We start from the raw sequence: 13,543 nt of genomic DNA on the forward strand, positions 1-13,543 counted from the left end.
GACACAGTCTTTGGAAGTAAGAATGCTGATGGAATAAGTGAACATTTTGCTGAGTATACTTTAAATCATATTCCGCAGTCTCCTGTTGACTTGTTTCTTTTTCCACCTCATTTCAGTTGGCTTGCTTAGGGCAAACTTCCAAAATATGGGTCCAGACTGCTCCATAGTTTTGAAAGATATTATGGATAACCCTTAATGAGGGTAGACTGTGTTTAGAGTTGATCTGTCTTTCACTGAAGCCTGCCTAATTTTTCTATTAGTGTACTTTAAAAAAAAATATATATATATATATATATATATATCTATTAATGCTTTATTAATGTACGTGACGCAAATACTGGTCAAATCAGAAGCTCGATTATATTCCAGCAATGTGTTCCTTTATTTTGTACTGCTCCATAAGTGTGTTTTCATTCCAAAATCCGAACACTTGCCATGTATTTTTGTTTCTGTTTTTCCAAAACAACTCAAATTTCATGAATTGTTTTTTGTTTGATGTCTCTCCATTCCAACTCATCAAAATATCTATTATATTTTTAGTGGGCATTTGTCATTGGACAGTTCAAATGTTGAACTTGCATGCAGTGCATTCCGACATCACAATGTCTGTTTTACGTATTCCTCTCTTTCTCCATTACAGTGGGGGGGGGGGGGGGGAGTAGGAGTGTCAACTTCACTTTATGTCAACTGCCAATCTCTCTCATACAAACAATGTGTTAATGTCTTGACAGTTGCAGTTTTAACATAAGAATGTTTATTTTAAGATGTTTTAATGTGAATACAAGCTGCTAAGCACAAACAACTTTTGCATAGTAAAACCAGGTATACCACCCAAAATGTTATACAGTATCATGTATGTGTCCGGTACCCTGTGTATTTTTGCTTACTACATTTAGATGTTAAGCATGTTTTTCTTCTGGACAGCTTAATGAAATTTAGGCCCTACTCACTTTGTACATTTCTTGTTTGGGTTCATCAGTAGTTTCCCACGTTGTATGTGTACAAGCCCTGCGTTCGTATGGACTAAGTATCATAAGCAAGCCATAACCCCCAACCGCCCCCCCCCCCCTCATTGTTCTTCAATTATGAATTTACAAAGACTTTTGTACTTGCATGTGTATTCCATTCACATGTGTTCCAGATCATTAGGCCTGTATGTTTCGTTTTTGAAGTGGGCAAGGGCACCAAGGCATTTTCTCCTTGGTGAAGGGCACCCTACATGTACATGTATATGAGGAAATTGTAAATTTCAACTGGAGCATTTCAAGGGCATGAAGGCATTGACGAGGGGGCATGGAGGCAATCGCCTTTGTTGCTTCTGTGAAGTATCAGGCCCGGATCATGCATGCCATGCTTGAAAAACTCACGGGCATGATGCCCCATACAGGCCGTGATCAAGTCACTTTAATAACCGAAGGTAACTATTTGCAATGATGTGTTCAATAGTATACACATAATGAATGTTTATGAGTGCAATGGTGCGAATATGTTCATGAGTTGAAAGATGGAATGTTCTATTCAACGAGGCGGAGCCGAGTTGAATGGAACATTCCAGCTTTCAACGAATGAACATATTCGCACCATTGCACGAATGAAAAACATTCATTATTTGTTTTATATAACATCCAAGTAGATCTTTGTCATTTTGATTGAAAGATACAACTTTCAAAACAAACAAAGCGTAGGCCTACAATTTTTAATTGTAGAAGTCGAATGCTAGTAATGTTACTAATATGCCTTGCAGTAACACTGCTGCGTTACCAAAGACACGCGCACGCAGTGATGTTTTTACTTAGCTTTTTCGTTCCATCCGAAAAGTACCATTGCACGCTGCCAGCGTGCAATGGTACTTTTCGGATGGAACGAAAAAGCACGGTGAGTGACTCAGCGTGCAATGGTACTTTTATTTGCTATCACGTGACGGACAATCCTCCAATCAAATGGCAAGGATCTGCTTGGGTGTTATATAATATACACATAATGAATGTTTATGAGTGCAATGGTGCGAATATGTTCATGAGTTGAAAGATGGAATGTTCTATTCAACGAGGCGGAGCCGAGTTGAATGGAACATTCCAGCTTTCAACGAATGAACATATTCGCACCTTTGCACGAATGAAAAACATTCATTATTTGTTTTATATAACATCCAAGTAGATCTTTGTCATTTTGATTGAAAGATACAACTTTCAAAACAAACAATTTCAACTGTAGAAGCTGAATGCTAGTAATTTTACTATGCCTTCTTGCAGTAACACCTGCTGCGTTACCAAAGACACGCGCACGCAGTGATGTTTTTACTCAGCTTTTTAGTTCCATCCGAAAAGTACCATTGCACGCTGCCAGCGTGCAATGGTACTTTTCGGATGGAACGAAAAAGCACGGTGAGTGACTCAGCGTGCAATGGTACTTTTATTTGCTATCACGTGATGGACAATCCTCCAATCAAATGGCAAGGATCTGCTTGGGTGTTATATAATACAACCTAGTGTACTTAGGAAGATACTGAGTGAATTTTCTTCTTTTATATCTAATGTGAACAAGTATTGGCTGTTTAAAAAAATTCTATTGGAAGACACAGTATTAAAAGATCCCAAATTGTGAAGATGTTTGTAAATATCGAGAGTTATGCCAAAAATCCATGTGTACCATCATGCATATTCGGTAGTGCGCAATGCGTAGTGCGCAATCCCTTAAAATGATACGCACAGTAGGGTGACGAGGTCATGAGCTATAGTACCATGTACATGTAAATGCTTTTATTGTTAATGCGTCGTACAAAACTTCACACATTGTGAAAAGGACATACACAAGTGTGTTTGTGAACAGTACATGTACAGGGGACGTCAGAATTTAAATGCTAACAGTAATAATTAAGGTCACAGGTCATGTCAGGGGACAAAGGTCACAGCAGGCGAAAGTGACACGAAACAAGGCAGGGTATACCTTTGGTTCTATTCCTAAATTAAAGGTCAAACAAATTTCCCTTCAAATGAATGTGGTTTTAGAGAAAGGGATTCAAAGTTTCACTCTGAGATGAAATGTTTTTAAGATTGTGTATTCCAGTTTCTGGATTATCCTGCTTGGGACATAACTACTCCAGATTTCCAGTGACATTTAAAAAACGCTACCACCTTTTAAGGGCAGTGGACACTATTATTGTCAAAGACTAGCCTTCGCAGTTGGTGTATATCAACATTTATAAACATAAAATAACAAATCTGTAAACATTTGAGCTCAATCGGTCATCAAACTTGCGAGATAATAATGAAAGAAAAAAAAAAACACCCTTGTCACGCGAAGCTGGTGCGTTTAGATGGTTGATTTCGAGACCTCAAGTTCTAAATCTGAGGTCTCTAAATCAAATTCGTGGAAAATTACTTCTTTCTCGAAAACTATGGCACTTCAAAGGGAGACGTTTCTCACAATGTTTTATACCATCAACCTCTCCCCATTACTCGTCACCAAGAAAGGTTTTATGCTAATAATTATTTTGAGTAATTACCAATAGTGTCCACTGCCTTTAGAAGGAAACTTTCATGGGTTGGTTTTACTATAGCATATTACAAAGGATTAAAACCAGTGAAACGGTTACAAAGACCAAAGGTATACTTTGCCTTTAGCCTGTATTGTACTACATGTATACTGTTGACTGTAACTATTAGTTTTGCGTCATCTCTTTATTTTTCAACCAAATTATGTAGTGTGACATATTAATGAAGTGCAATAATGCTTGATAGTTTAAGATTTAATTTGAATAGATTATTATATTTTATATTTGTGTATAAGTGTTGATGAATAATGCGCCTTGAACACCCAGCAGGGTGGATATGTGCACATTACAAGTCTTATTATTATTATTATGGTACATTGAAATTATGAGACTGCCAATAAAGAGGAAATTACTAAGTTATCTTGAGGAGCGAGTTCTTTATTATCACGCCTTCTTGGCCTTAATTCAACTTAACAAACATTTACTCAAGTACCAAGCCTGGGCGACTAGTGTCAAACATTTACTCAAGTACCAAGCCTGAGCGACTAGTATCAAAGTCGTGACCATTGATTGCTTAGTCGAACGCAACTACCATCAAGTCCTGACTATTTGAGGTGCCACTGGTCTCCTTGGGCTTTTCAAGTACCATTGACACAAATCAATAAAAATCTATTGGCAATTATTATTTTACGGGATTCATAAGCCTGACGTTTTTGTGTTTTTATACAACAGAACGATTAGGAGAGGCTATTGTGAAGATGCTGCGCTAAACAATAGAGTTCTTCAGTGGATATGGAACTACTCAATTCTCCATTTTTTATCAGCCCGTCTTTATCATACTGAGCCCATTGGGACGGAAGTTTACTGATTGGTCTGTTTAACTGGCAAGCTCCTTGATTCTCCATCAAACTCATTGGCTGCTTTTAAACGCAAAAAGTAGCTAAGCACAACAGAATTGTGCTTACTAGAATATGGTTGCCGGCCACAATACAATGTCTCATGTACAATTTGGGACAGGTATCCTGCTCGTTTCTGCTAAGCAAACAATAATTAAGCAGTATTGTCTGCTTAAGCAGCTCTATGTAATTGGGCCCTGATTGTCAGTCACAAGCTGTTCTTTTCGTTGCACACATTTGCCATTGTAGTAGAGATTTGCTGGATCACAATCGTCGACTGTGTATTTTCCCTTGGCTTTCCACAGCTTGATGATCGCGAACTTCTGTTGCCTTGTCCTGTTTTCGGTGGGGATTTTGAATTGGCCCTTTAAGATGTCCACCATAAGAGAGTAAGATGATTCGTCTAATGCTGGAAACTGACTGGGGTCATTTTTGGTGCTGGATTCCTTTGGCTGTTTCCTTGGTGATGCATGGTCCTCATTGTTCCTTCCTCGATGTGAACTATGTGATGTATCACTAATGAAAATGAAGATACAATATTCATTATAAAATTGTTGCCAAATCCAAATTCCAGGTAGCCGAGGGCAATAATTGCAGTGGCTGCATCTACCTCACCAATGGCAGACTTATTTTGAGACGCTGGCGGCAGCAAACATAACGGTCCTTTTTGCGGCTCTGAGCATGGCAAGTAAACATTTTGTACAACCTCGGCCAAGTCCCAGCTATTGTCCCGGCATTAGCTGCAAAGAATGGCCAGATATACTTTTATTGTATTACATTGGTTTTACATTTACCTAAATAACTGCATACTGTCATCTCCCTGATCCTGCCTCAAATCTTCACCAAAGTTCCTCCCTGCTAGAGTGACAAACTCGGCCCCATGTGTCCTCTTTAATGGCCTTCCTCGTCCTCGATTCTTTCCTTCTGACCCTTTAGAAGTGAAATCTCTTTGTTGTGATCTTCGTGGCACACATTTTCCATTGTAGTAAAGATTTTCTGGATTGCTATTGTTAACGGTGAACTTTCCCCTATTTCTCCATAGTCGGACAATTGCCGACTTGTGCTGTTTTGTTCGATCCTTGACGGGGATGTTAAACCGTCCCCATAAGACATCCACCATGAGTGAGTAAGAAGCTTCGTCTATGAATGGGATTTTATCCTGAGAAGATGTCGAGGCTTCTCCTTGCGTTGTGATTTCTGATTTAAATACACCATCCAGTCCTTGGTCCAAGTTGAGGTTTGTATTAGACCTAGATGTGAAATTGGGAATAACAGTGGTGTTTTATTTGTTTATTTATTTATTTTTTTGTTTTTGTGGGGTGGGGGAGAAAGAGATTTCCTTTTTAATACAAGATAATTTCAGTTTTTATTTTTCAGCTTCGCAATACTATCTTTGGGGCAATTAGGTTAGCATGGTGGTACCTTGCCTTGCCCTCCTCTTGGACCCAGTTCAAATCCTACCAAGGGCACTACATGGATTGGGCAATTAGTCCCTACCTGACTGCTGGGGATTTTTCTCCCACATCTAAAACGGAAACTTCCTATCTTGTCTTCTCTTTATTCAGTTCTTGTCTAGAACAGTGATTAAGTTTGCTTTTCTGTGAGCCCTTGGTTTTACAACCAGAATTTACTAATATTCTTACTCACAAAGAAAACCTAATCCAATAATTTCTTACTCCTTTAAAAAAAAAAGTAAAAACAATAATAACAATGTAATAGATGTTCATTTTGGATCAGGGATAAATAATGTTCATTTTGATATAGAAAAGTTTGCGGTAACACCATGTAATAACAATCCCTAAATGAGTTGGGGTGGTTCTGAAAAGAACCGTTGGATTAACTTGACGTTTCGATCAGTATGCTCTGATCGTCTTCTGGAGAATGCTGGACTCTGATGCTGCATGCTGCTTAAGTACTGGGCGGTGGATCAGCGGTGATGCATGAAGGCGGGAAATAGAGGCGGGAAGGGAACTCGATGATGCGTGGTGAAACCTGTTGTGGAGCCTTGGGTGGTGTGTGGGGGGTGTGTGCTCACTGAACCGTGTCAGTAGGAACAAGCACAGGGGATAGTGAGGGTGTGGGGCCTAGGTGACTGAGGGTATAGATGACCCAAAGCAGTCTAATGGTTGGGGCCTAGGGGATGACCGTGGATATAGAAGATCCATTGGTCGGGAGAAGGGGGAGCCAGATGTCGCTGATGTGGAAGCCGATGTCTTGGGATACGGTGTCATGCATGTGGATCTCGATGGCCTCTCTAAAGCGTCTAGGGTGCCACGCCTGGATTGGAGCGATGATTTCTGCTGCTTCCCAGTTCACTCGGTGGTCAGTGATGTGGGAATGCTTGACGATGGCGGATTTATCGAAGTCCCCCCTCCTTCCGTGTGCTTGGTGTTCCTTAAGTCTAGTGGGAAGGTTACGCCCGGTTTCCCCGACATAAACCTTACCACATTCGCATGGAATGCGATAGACTCCGGCACGGGTGGAGGGGTCCTTCTTGTCCTTGTGCGATTGGAGAGAGCCATGGAGTTTCTTCGGGGCGGAGTTCATTTTGGTTTTACCCTTACAGCAATGTGTTAGCACTGTATGCTCAGTACTTTTTCCCCAAGTCCTAGCTGTGAACAATATCACAAGGCATATTACTTGGGTGGGATTCCAAACCATGACCCTTGCAACTCAAGAGCAGTGTCTCAACAACTAGACCACCGAGATTGCCCGGTAGCTATACATTTATTTTTCTCACATTAGTAAAAAAGGTTTACACGTACTGTTTAACGAGCTGGTCATTTTGGCGAATATTTCTACACTGAAGCACAATTTCACCTCCAACTGCACTTGAACTTCTTGAACTGGATTTAACTTCTGTTGCTTTGTTCAATGGTATACTTGGAAGAACTTGCTCAGGTGGCTGTTCCCATATACTGCACTGTATACCAACTGTACTGGTACCTGGTCTTGTGTCTATCATTGTTTCTGTGGAATCAATTGAAAAAGAAGGCACAATTTTATCAAACTGCACACGTGTTACTACCATGTATCTCACATGTATCAGCACACATGGCTCTTCCCAATTCAAGTCTTTTGACCCATTGACTAAACATCGCATGCGGTAACTGTCCACGGTCCACCATGACCTTTTCGCAAATACCCAATGCGAGTGCTAATTTAACTGTTGAATGAGGTGCATGCTGGTTGATCGCTTTCTAGCTAGACCAGCATGCACCACATTCCTTTCCTTTGGTCACCTAAAAATCTACATTACTCGAAGGATAATTTTGCGCACATCGCCACCAATTTATCTGCCCGTTTTTAAACAGTGCAACCAAGAATGTGATGTGTCATTACTCATTGTGAAGCTGAAGGTGATGTCAAAAATACTAAAAATGTCACGGTTTCACATGCCATGCCCTTCCTGCCTGGATTGATTTCGAGGTTAAATGAAAGCGTTCTGTCCAACTGTAACACAATTCAGTTATTATAATCATGGATACCTCCATGTTATGATCATCAGTTTCCTCATTATATTTTCAGGCAAGCCGCAGGGCCAGGCGAGATGAGGGCATACAAATCTGCTGGCGGGCGGGGGACTGCACCTGCGCTTCACGGCATAATTGTAACGTACACAACTTTAAACTCAAAATATACTAACCTTTCGAATGCATTCTCACCGCCATTGTGCACATCATTCCACCGATATGTGTAATTTGTTGGGGTTTTTTTATACACAAGTTGAATGAAACTGAAAGAACACCAAGGAAATTCCAGAACGTAGAAACGGTGGGTGCTCTCATCCAAGGTGTTTATGTTTACGAGTTGCACGATTTCTAACAATAGGGGGCGCAATTGAAATTTAACGGTCGGCGTCGCGTTCAGCATGGCTAATTCTACCTGCATGTGTAAAGTAATTATAGCCCAGGATTTATCAAGGAGGAAGAAATTCTCCATGGAGTTATATAAATCCATAATCATGAAGCAAAAATGACCGCCACGAAAATACTAATTACAACATACATCAATGCATTAATACATTAAATACATGACAGCAGTATTATAATTAATTTAATATGCACCACCAACACCAAGAATAAGCACAACAGTACACAAAGCAATGAGGAACAAGTCCGGCCGCTCACTGGTTCCTAAAAATTTGTAGGTACAATTTTTTCAGAACTAGACAGAAAAAAATTAGCAGAGCGAGGTTTCGATCCTCGGACCTCTGGGTTATGGGCCCAGCACGCTTCCACTGCGCCACTCTGCTGCGATACCAATGTGTGAATGGGTCGGTTTATACCTGTTAAATAGATGATGCAATCGCAAGCAATGGTGTCTGAACCACTCTATCTAGGAGGAATACCGACAATGAAAGAAATTATTAGGTTCACGTGCTTGATGAGTACACACCTAGAAAGCTAACTGCTTGTCCAACGTGACACATGAAAGTGGGTTATTTATTAAATAATTATTGTAATAAATAAAAATGGTTAAATAAGGGATTTGTTATGTAATAAATGAGGCGGGCTAGTACTTTTTATTAATAATAATAAATAGGGACAACATGGTCAAATTTCTACCCGTAGTTTAAACAAGAAGTGTAAATTAAATCCTATCACTGCTGGACGCAATTATTTTTTAACATCTTGAACAAAACATCCAGTCCTCCCCTCTTGAAAAACGCCGTGGGCCTAATAACCATCCAAGCATCCAACCAAGTGACTGAAATTCCAAATTATTGACCATGGGTTTGCAATTAATCACTGAAGGTCAAAAGTGTTGTTCCCCCCCGGCCCCCTGCTCAGGAAAAGTGGACTTCGATTTTAGGTCTCACTGGTAATTTGGACCACTCTGGACACTCTGGACCAAACTCTCTATCAATAAGGGGACTAGCCTATGCACGCCAAAGAACAACAACAAAAATTAATTCATATACCACATAATTCTGTCACCCGATAAACTTATAACCGCATGAAAAATCACGGACCACGGAGACAACAGCAAATTAATTTTAACGAACGGGTCTCATGGGCCGGGGGAGCTCGCATTGGTCAGAAGTAACCTACACACGACGACACAGCGCAGTTAGTCGTTGGTTATTTTTTAACGGTCTCCTTATATAGCGCCCCCAACGGAGGAGAAGGTCAGCCTAGACTGGTCCCCTCATTTAGCTGGTATCCGCAAATGATAAGACCATGCCCTGGTCTAGTCTGCACTTGCACTACCAATGGTTTAATTGATGCAATGATTTCATTGGATAACGTGCGTGACGTAAGCTTTCCATACTGTGGTGTGATTGGTCCGAGGTGACGTAGTTTGGTAGTAACTTATTACAAACTTTTTTTCGGTCGTCTGCTCTCTCCTAATAATAATAATAATACAAGGTATTTATAAAGCGCTCTAACTAACAGGGGAAAGTACCACAGCGCTGTACACACAAAATAAACAAAGAGCAAAGAATAAACAAAGCAAGCAAATCAGTTGGCGGCATGCATGTGACGCATGCAGAGTGTGCATTACTTGACAATGTAATGTTGTTTTATGTATAAAAATTATTGGAGAACCGGTGCTTACATCATGTAATACATCGTATAATACGTGTGGTGAAGCGCATGGAGCTGGTCGCCCTAATTTCTGGGGGAGACTTTGCTAGGGGCGACATTACCAGGGGGCGACTTTGCTAGGGGGCGACATTGTTTGGGGGCGACATTGCCAGGGGGCGACTTTGTTTCAACCCGGGGCGAGCCGGGTAGGGGGGCGACTTTGTTGGTGGCGAGCTTGTCAGGTGGCGAGATGACCAGCATTCGTATTAAATTTATACTCGGTCAGTGTCACTGTCACTGTCACTTTTGTGTCAGTCAGATACTACGATACAGTAAAGTTAAAGGACTATACCCCAAAGGGCCTACTTGTAGTAGGAGGTCCTGTTTTCAAGGTGTCCTTAAAATCGTGGCAAATCTTTTACCTCTCTGTGCCCAATGTAAACAGTCCCTAGATAACAAAATTTTGGTTTTACTTGTCAAGTAAAGAGTCTCCTCTCCCTTGACCAAAACTTAGAAACATGTAAAGGCTCCACTGGTTATTTGCACTTGTACTTGTAGGCATTTATACAGTACAAGGTACACAAATATGTCATATCCTGGTGTCATGTGTTTTCAGTAGGATAACAGGAAAATTGTTCACAATCAAAAACTTAATGTTTTTTTATAAGTCATCTATCCAATTTGTTAACAATAACACTTGCACTTCATGGTGTGATGAAATTTTTAAAGTTTTGGTTTTATGTTGCGAGAGACAGTCCGCCATTAACATAGTTGCGATAACGTAACCCTCCTGCCGTCGGCAGGAGGGTTACGTTATCGCAATTACCATTAACAGTGCTTATGCATGCACGACATTGGAGCAACGTTATATGTTTTCACACCTTTCATTGGTTGGTATTTTATTCAATATTCCGAAGCTAGTATGGCGTGCAAAATAAATCAAAAAATTATTCAATTACTACTTAACAAATTTAATTACATTTTTGTCCCAAGGCATTGTGGCTACTATAATTAGAATCAAGAGATATCATAAGGCATGATAGTAAAACACCCCACCCCCCTTAAAACACACACACTTCATAACAATCCGTTTTCCCCCATTTTTTGCCCAGTAATGTTTTGTTTCAGGAGATAAGAAACCAATCTATGATATATTCTCTTTAATATAGACGTGATATTTTTTACGCTTATGGGAATTAATTACAGTATGCAGTTAATAAAAAAAAAATTAAAAAATTCACTCATATTGGCAAACCATAGAATCCCAAATAGTAACCACCTCAAGTGATCCATCTAGTGACTACAACAGAATGAAACTCAATCTTGCAGATAGTAATTTTGTTTTGAACTTTCGAGGTTGGATGATGTTTCTTTGACTCATTTGAATGTTGGCAAAATAATGCACTAGTGATTTGTACCAAAAATCAATCATTTTTTAAATATTTGGGCATAACCAACGTCAGGAAACTTTATTCTCATTATGATTAAGCCTGATAAAAATACAGACCGTGAGTAAACTGCATAGCTTCTGCAACCAGTGCAGCTTGCACAATCTCGCGGTAAACGGTAATCAAAGTTGGGGGTTTGAAAACATGAGGGTCGATATCGTATGACGCTACGATAATGTTGAGGCCATATACAAAAAATTCTCACCGAAAAAAATGTCATCAAACATTATTTCAATTCACAATTCATCAAATCATGTGCCTGAACATTCTGCTGAGCATTCTGGAAAAAAAATACAGAGGCTTAAAGAAGCCATGTGCCTTATATTATTTTCTAATATTTTTGTAGATTTTTTGTTTAACCCTCATAATATCAATATTATTATAAATATTAAAATTTAGACATCAACTTGGTGATTCAATTATCACTTTTTATTTATATGCTTTATTATAAATATTAAGGGGAAAAATATATATTTTAAAAATTAATAAAAATCAGATCTGAAAGCCAATAATTATTCACACTTTTTATTTTATTTTTTCTATTTTATTTTTTATTTTTTGCAATTTAATTACCATGGTAATTTTTTAAAATTCCTAAAAACGGTGGACATGTGACAACACTCTCAAACAGTCCATTTGGCATCCAGTAGCCTTCATAGCTGATTGGCTGGGTGTGGTTTAAGTACCATGGTTACCGCCTTCTGATTGGTTAAGGCACCCAGCTGGAAATGCAACTCCAACCCAGGGTTGTCTTTGCGGAAATGCGCGGAAACAAGAGGGGGTTTTCCCGTTATTTTCTCCCGACTCCGAGGACCGATTGAGCCTAAATTTTCACAGGTTTGTTGTTTTATATATAAGTTGTGATACACGAAGTGTGGGACTTGGACAATACTGTTTACCGAAAGTGTATAATAGCTTTAAAGAGCAGTGAAAGAATTAACATCAAGTTCATTTTCTTCAGCCAACTGGTTTACTGATGTGTTCTTCCTTTTTGCTCCTTTTGTAATCATGTTTAAACCACTCCTTTGGGAGTGGCCTTACAGTGGTAATGTTAGATATGGGAAACTTATCAACATTTCTTGTCATCAGACAACTGCTTGCCAATGAATGTTGGGGAACTTGGAGTCCATTGTCGTTGGCCTCTGCACAGTCCTCCGTGGTACTACAGGTGTTATACATATACAGCTAGTCACAGCAGTAGGTGCTCTCTAGTCTGGGTGGTCCTTGTCTGGAGAGTACCCCCACTTCTCTGTACTTCTCTGTATGATAAGTTAACAATTGTGTAACTTTTGGTCTGTTTTTCATCAGTTGTTGTTTGGGTTATTTCTGTACTGGGCTGCTATTAATCAACTCGGCCACAACTTTTCTTTTTGTCATTATGGATGCTTATGTTTTAAAAATCTTTAAAAGTCATTAAAACAAAATATTATTAACTTTCAACAATGTTGTTTAAACGTCTGTAATACATGATGGGATGTGCTGTTGTTGTTTTTTTGTTGCTGCTATTATTTGCTGTTTTAGCCAAAAATGCTATTGAGTGATTTTGTTTGTAAGGAAATGTTAGTTTAAAACCATGTTTCAACCAACATATCAAAAATGAAATTCATGTTTTAAATTGATATTATTTGCTGCATTTTAATTTCACTGCACACTATCTAAATAGAAATTCCAACATACAAAATCACATTCATAATTTGGTTGGAAGTTGTTTTTATTTTGAATGGAACAAGAATTTGACATTTTTTAATTTTTTAAAGTCATTGCAATTTTGGTAATATTCTTTAAAACTGGGGGATCGTTTATTGACAACCTTTCATGGACTGAACACTTTTAGGTTGGGGCAATGTGACACTCCTTTGTGCTGATCACCATTAGTGATTCTAACCCAAACAGAGTAATATTTTGGCCTCTGTGGTCACCATTATTGTACATAGTTTTGGACACAAATAAATGGAGCCTTGACTCTTCAAGACAAAGGAAATTAATGTTTGGACAGTGTTATTGCAATTGAAATGTGATCTGCTTCAAATTATCTCTAAGGTTGTGGAGTACAACTTCAGGATGCAAAGCCCGGACATCATTTGAGAGCACTTGTACCAAAGCCTAGATATCCGACCAAACACTCATGCCTCACAGTATGCATTAAGATACGCATCATTAATTTACTATGAGTGG

At 39.2% G+C, this 13,543-nt stretch overlaps 1 protein-coding gene and 1 non-coding gene across 2 annotated transcripts; both read right to left on the reverse strand.

Moving 5' to 3' along the window:
- Positions 1–3,453: 3,453 nt before the first annotated feature.
- LOC117293948 lies at positions 3,454–8,185 on the reverse strand. The gene is made up of 4 exons (XM_033776449.1): positions 8,036–8,185; positions 7,155–7,359; positions 5,184–5,639; positions 3,454–4,905 (listed from the first exon to the last, which is right to left on the reverse strand). The coding sequence occupies exons 1-4, from the start codon at positions 8,175–8,177 to the stop codon at positions 4,572–4,574; spliced, it is 1,137 nt and encodes a 378-aa protein (XP_033632340.1). The 5' UTR covers positions 8,178–8,185; the 3' UTR covers positions 3,454–4,571.
- Positions 8,186–8,572: 387 nt separating this feature from the next.
- Positions 8,573–8,644, reverse strand: Trnam-cau. The gene has a single exon. It is a non-coding gene; the product is annotated as a tRNA-Met (tRNA).
- Between the last annotated feature and the right edge of the window lie 4,899 nt (positions 8,645–13,543).

Source organism: Asterias rubens, chromosome 8 (assembly GCF_902459465.1).
Source record: "Asterias rubens chromosome 8, eAstRub1.3, whole genome shotgun sequence".
Taxonomy (NCBI): Eukaryota; Metazoa; Echinodermata; class Asteroidea; order Forcipulatida; family Asteriidae; genus Asterias; species Asterias rubens.

Excerpts from the sequence above, each read along its gene's own strand:
- LOC117293948 (XM_033776449.1), bottom strand. The coding sequence starts at position 8,177 with ATGAGAGCACCCACCGTTTCTACGTTCTGGAATTTCCTTGGTGTTCTT. Across the intron at positions 7,360-8,035 it reads GGTGAGAATGCATTCGAAAG|AAACAATGATAGACACAAGA; the intron begins GTTAGTATATTT and ends TTGATTCCACAG. Across the intron at positions 5,640-7,154 it reads AATGACCAGCTCGTTAAACA|GTCTAATACAAACCTCAACT; the intron begins GTACGTGTAAAC and ends TTTCACATCTAG.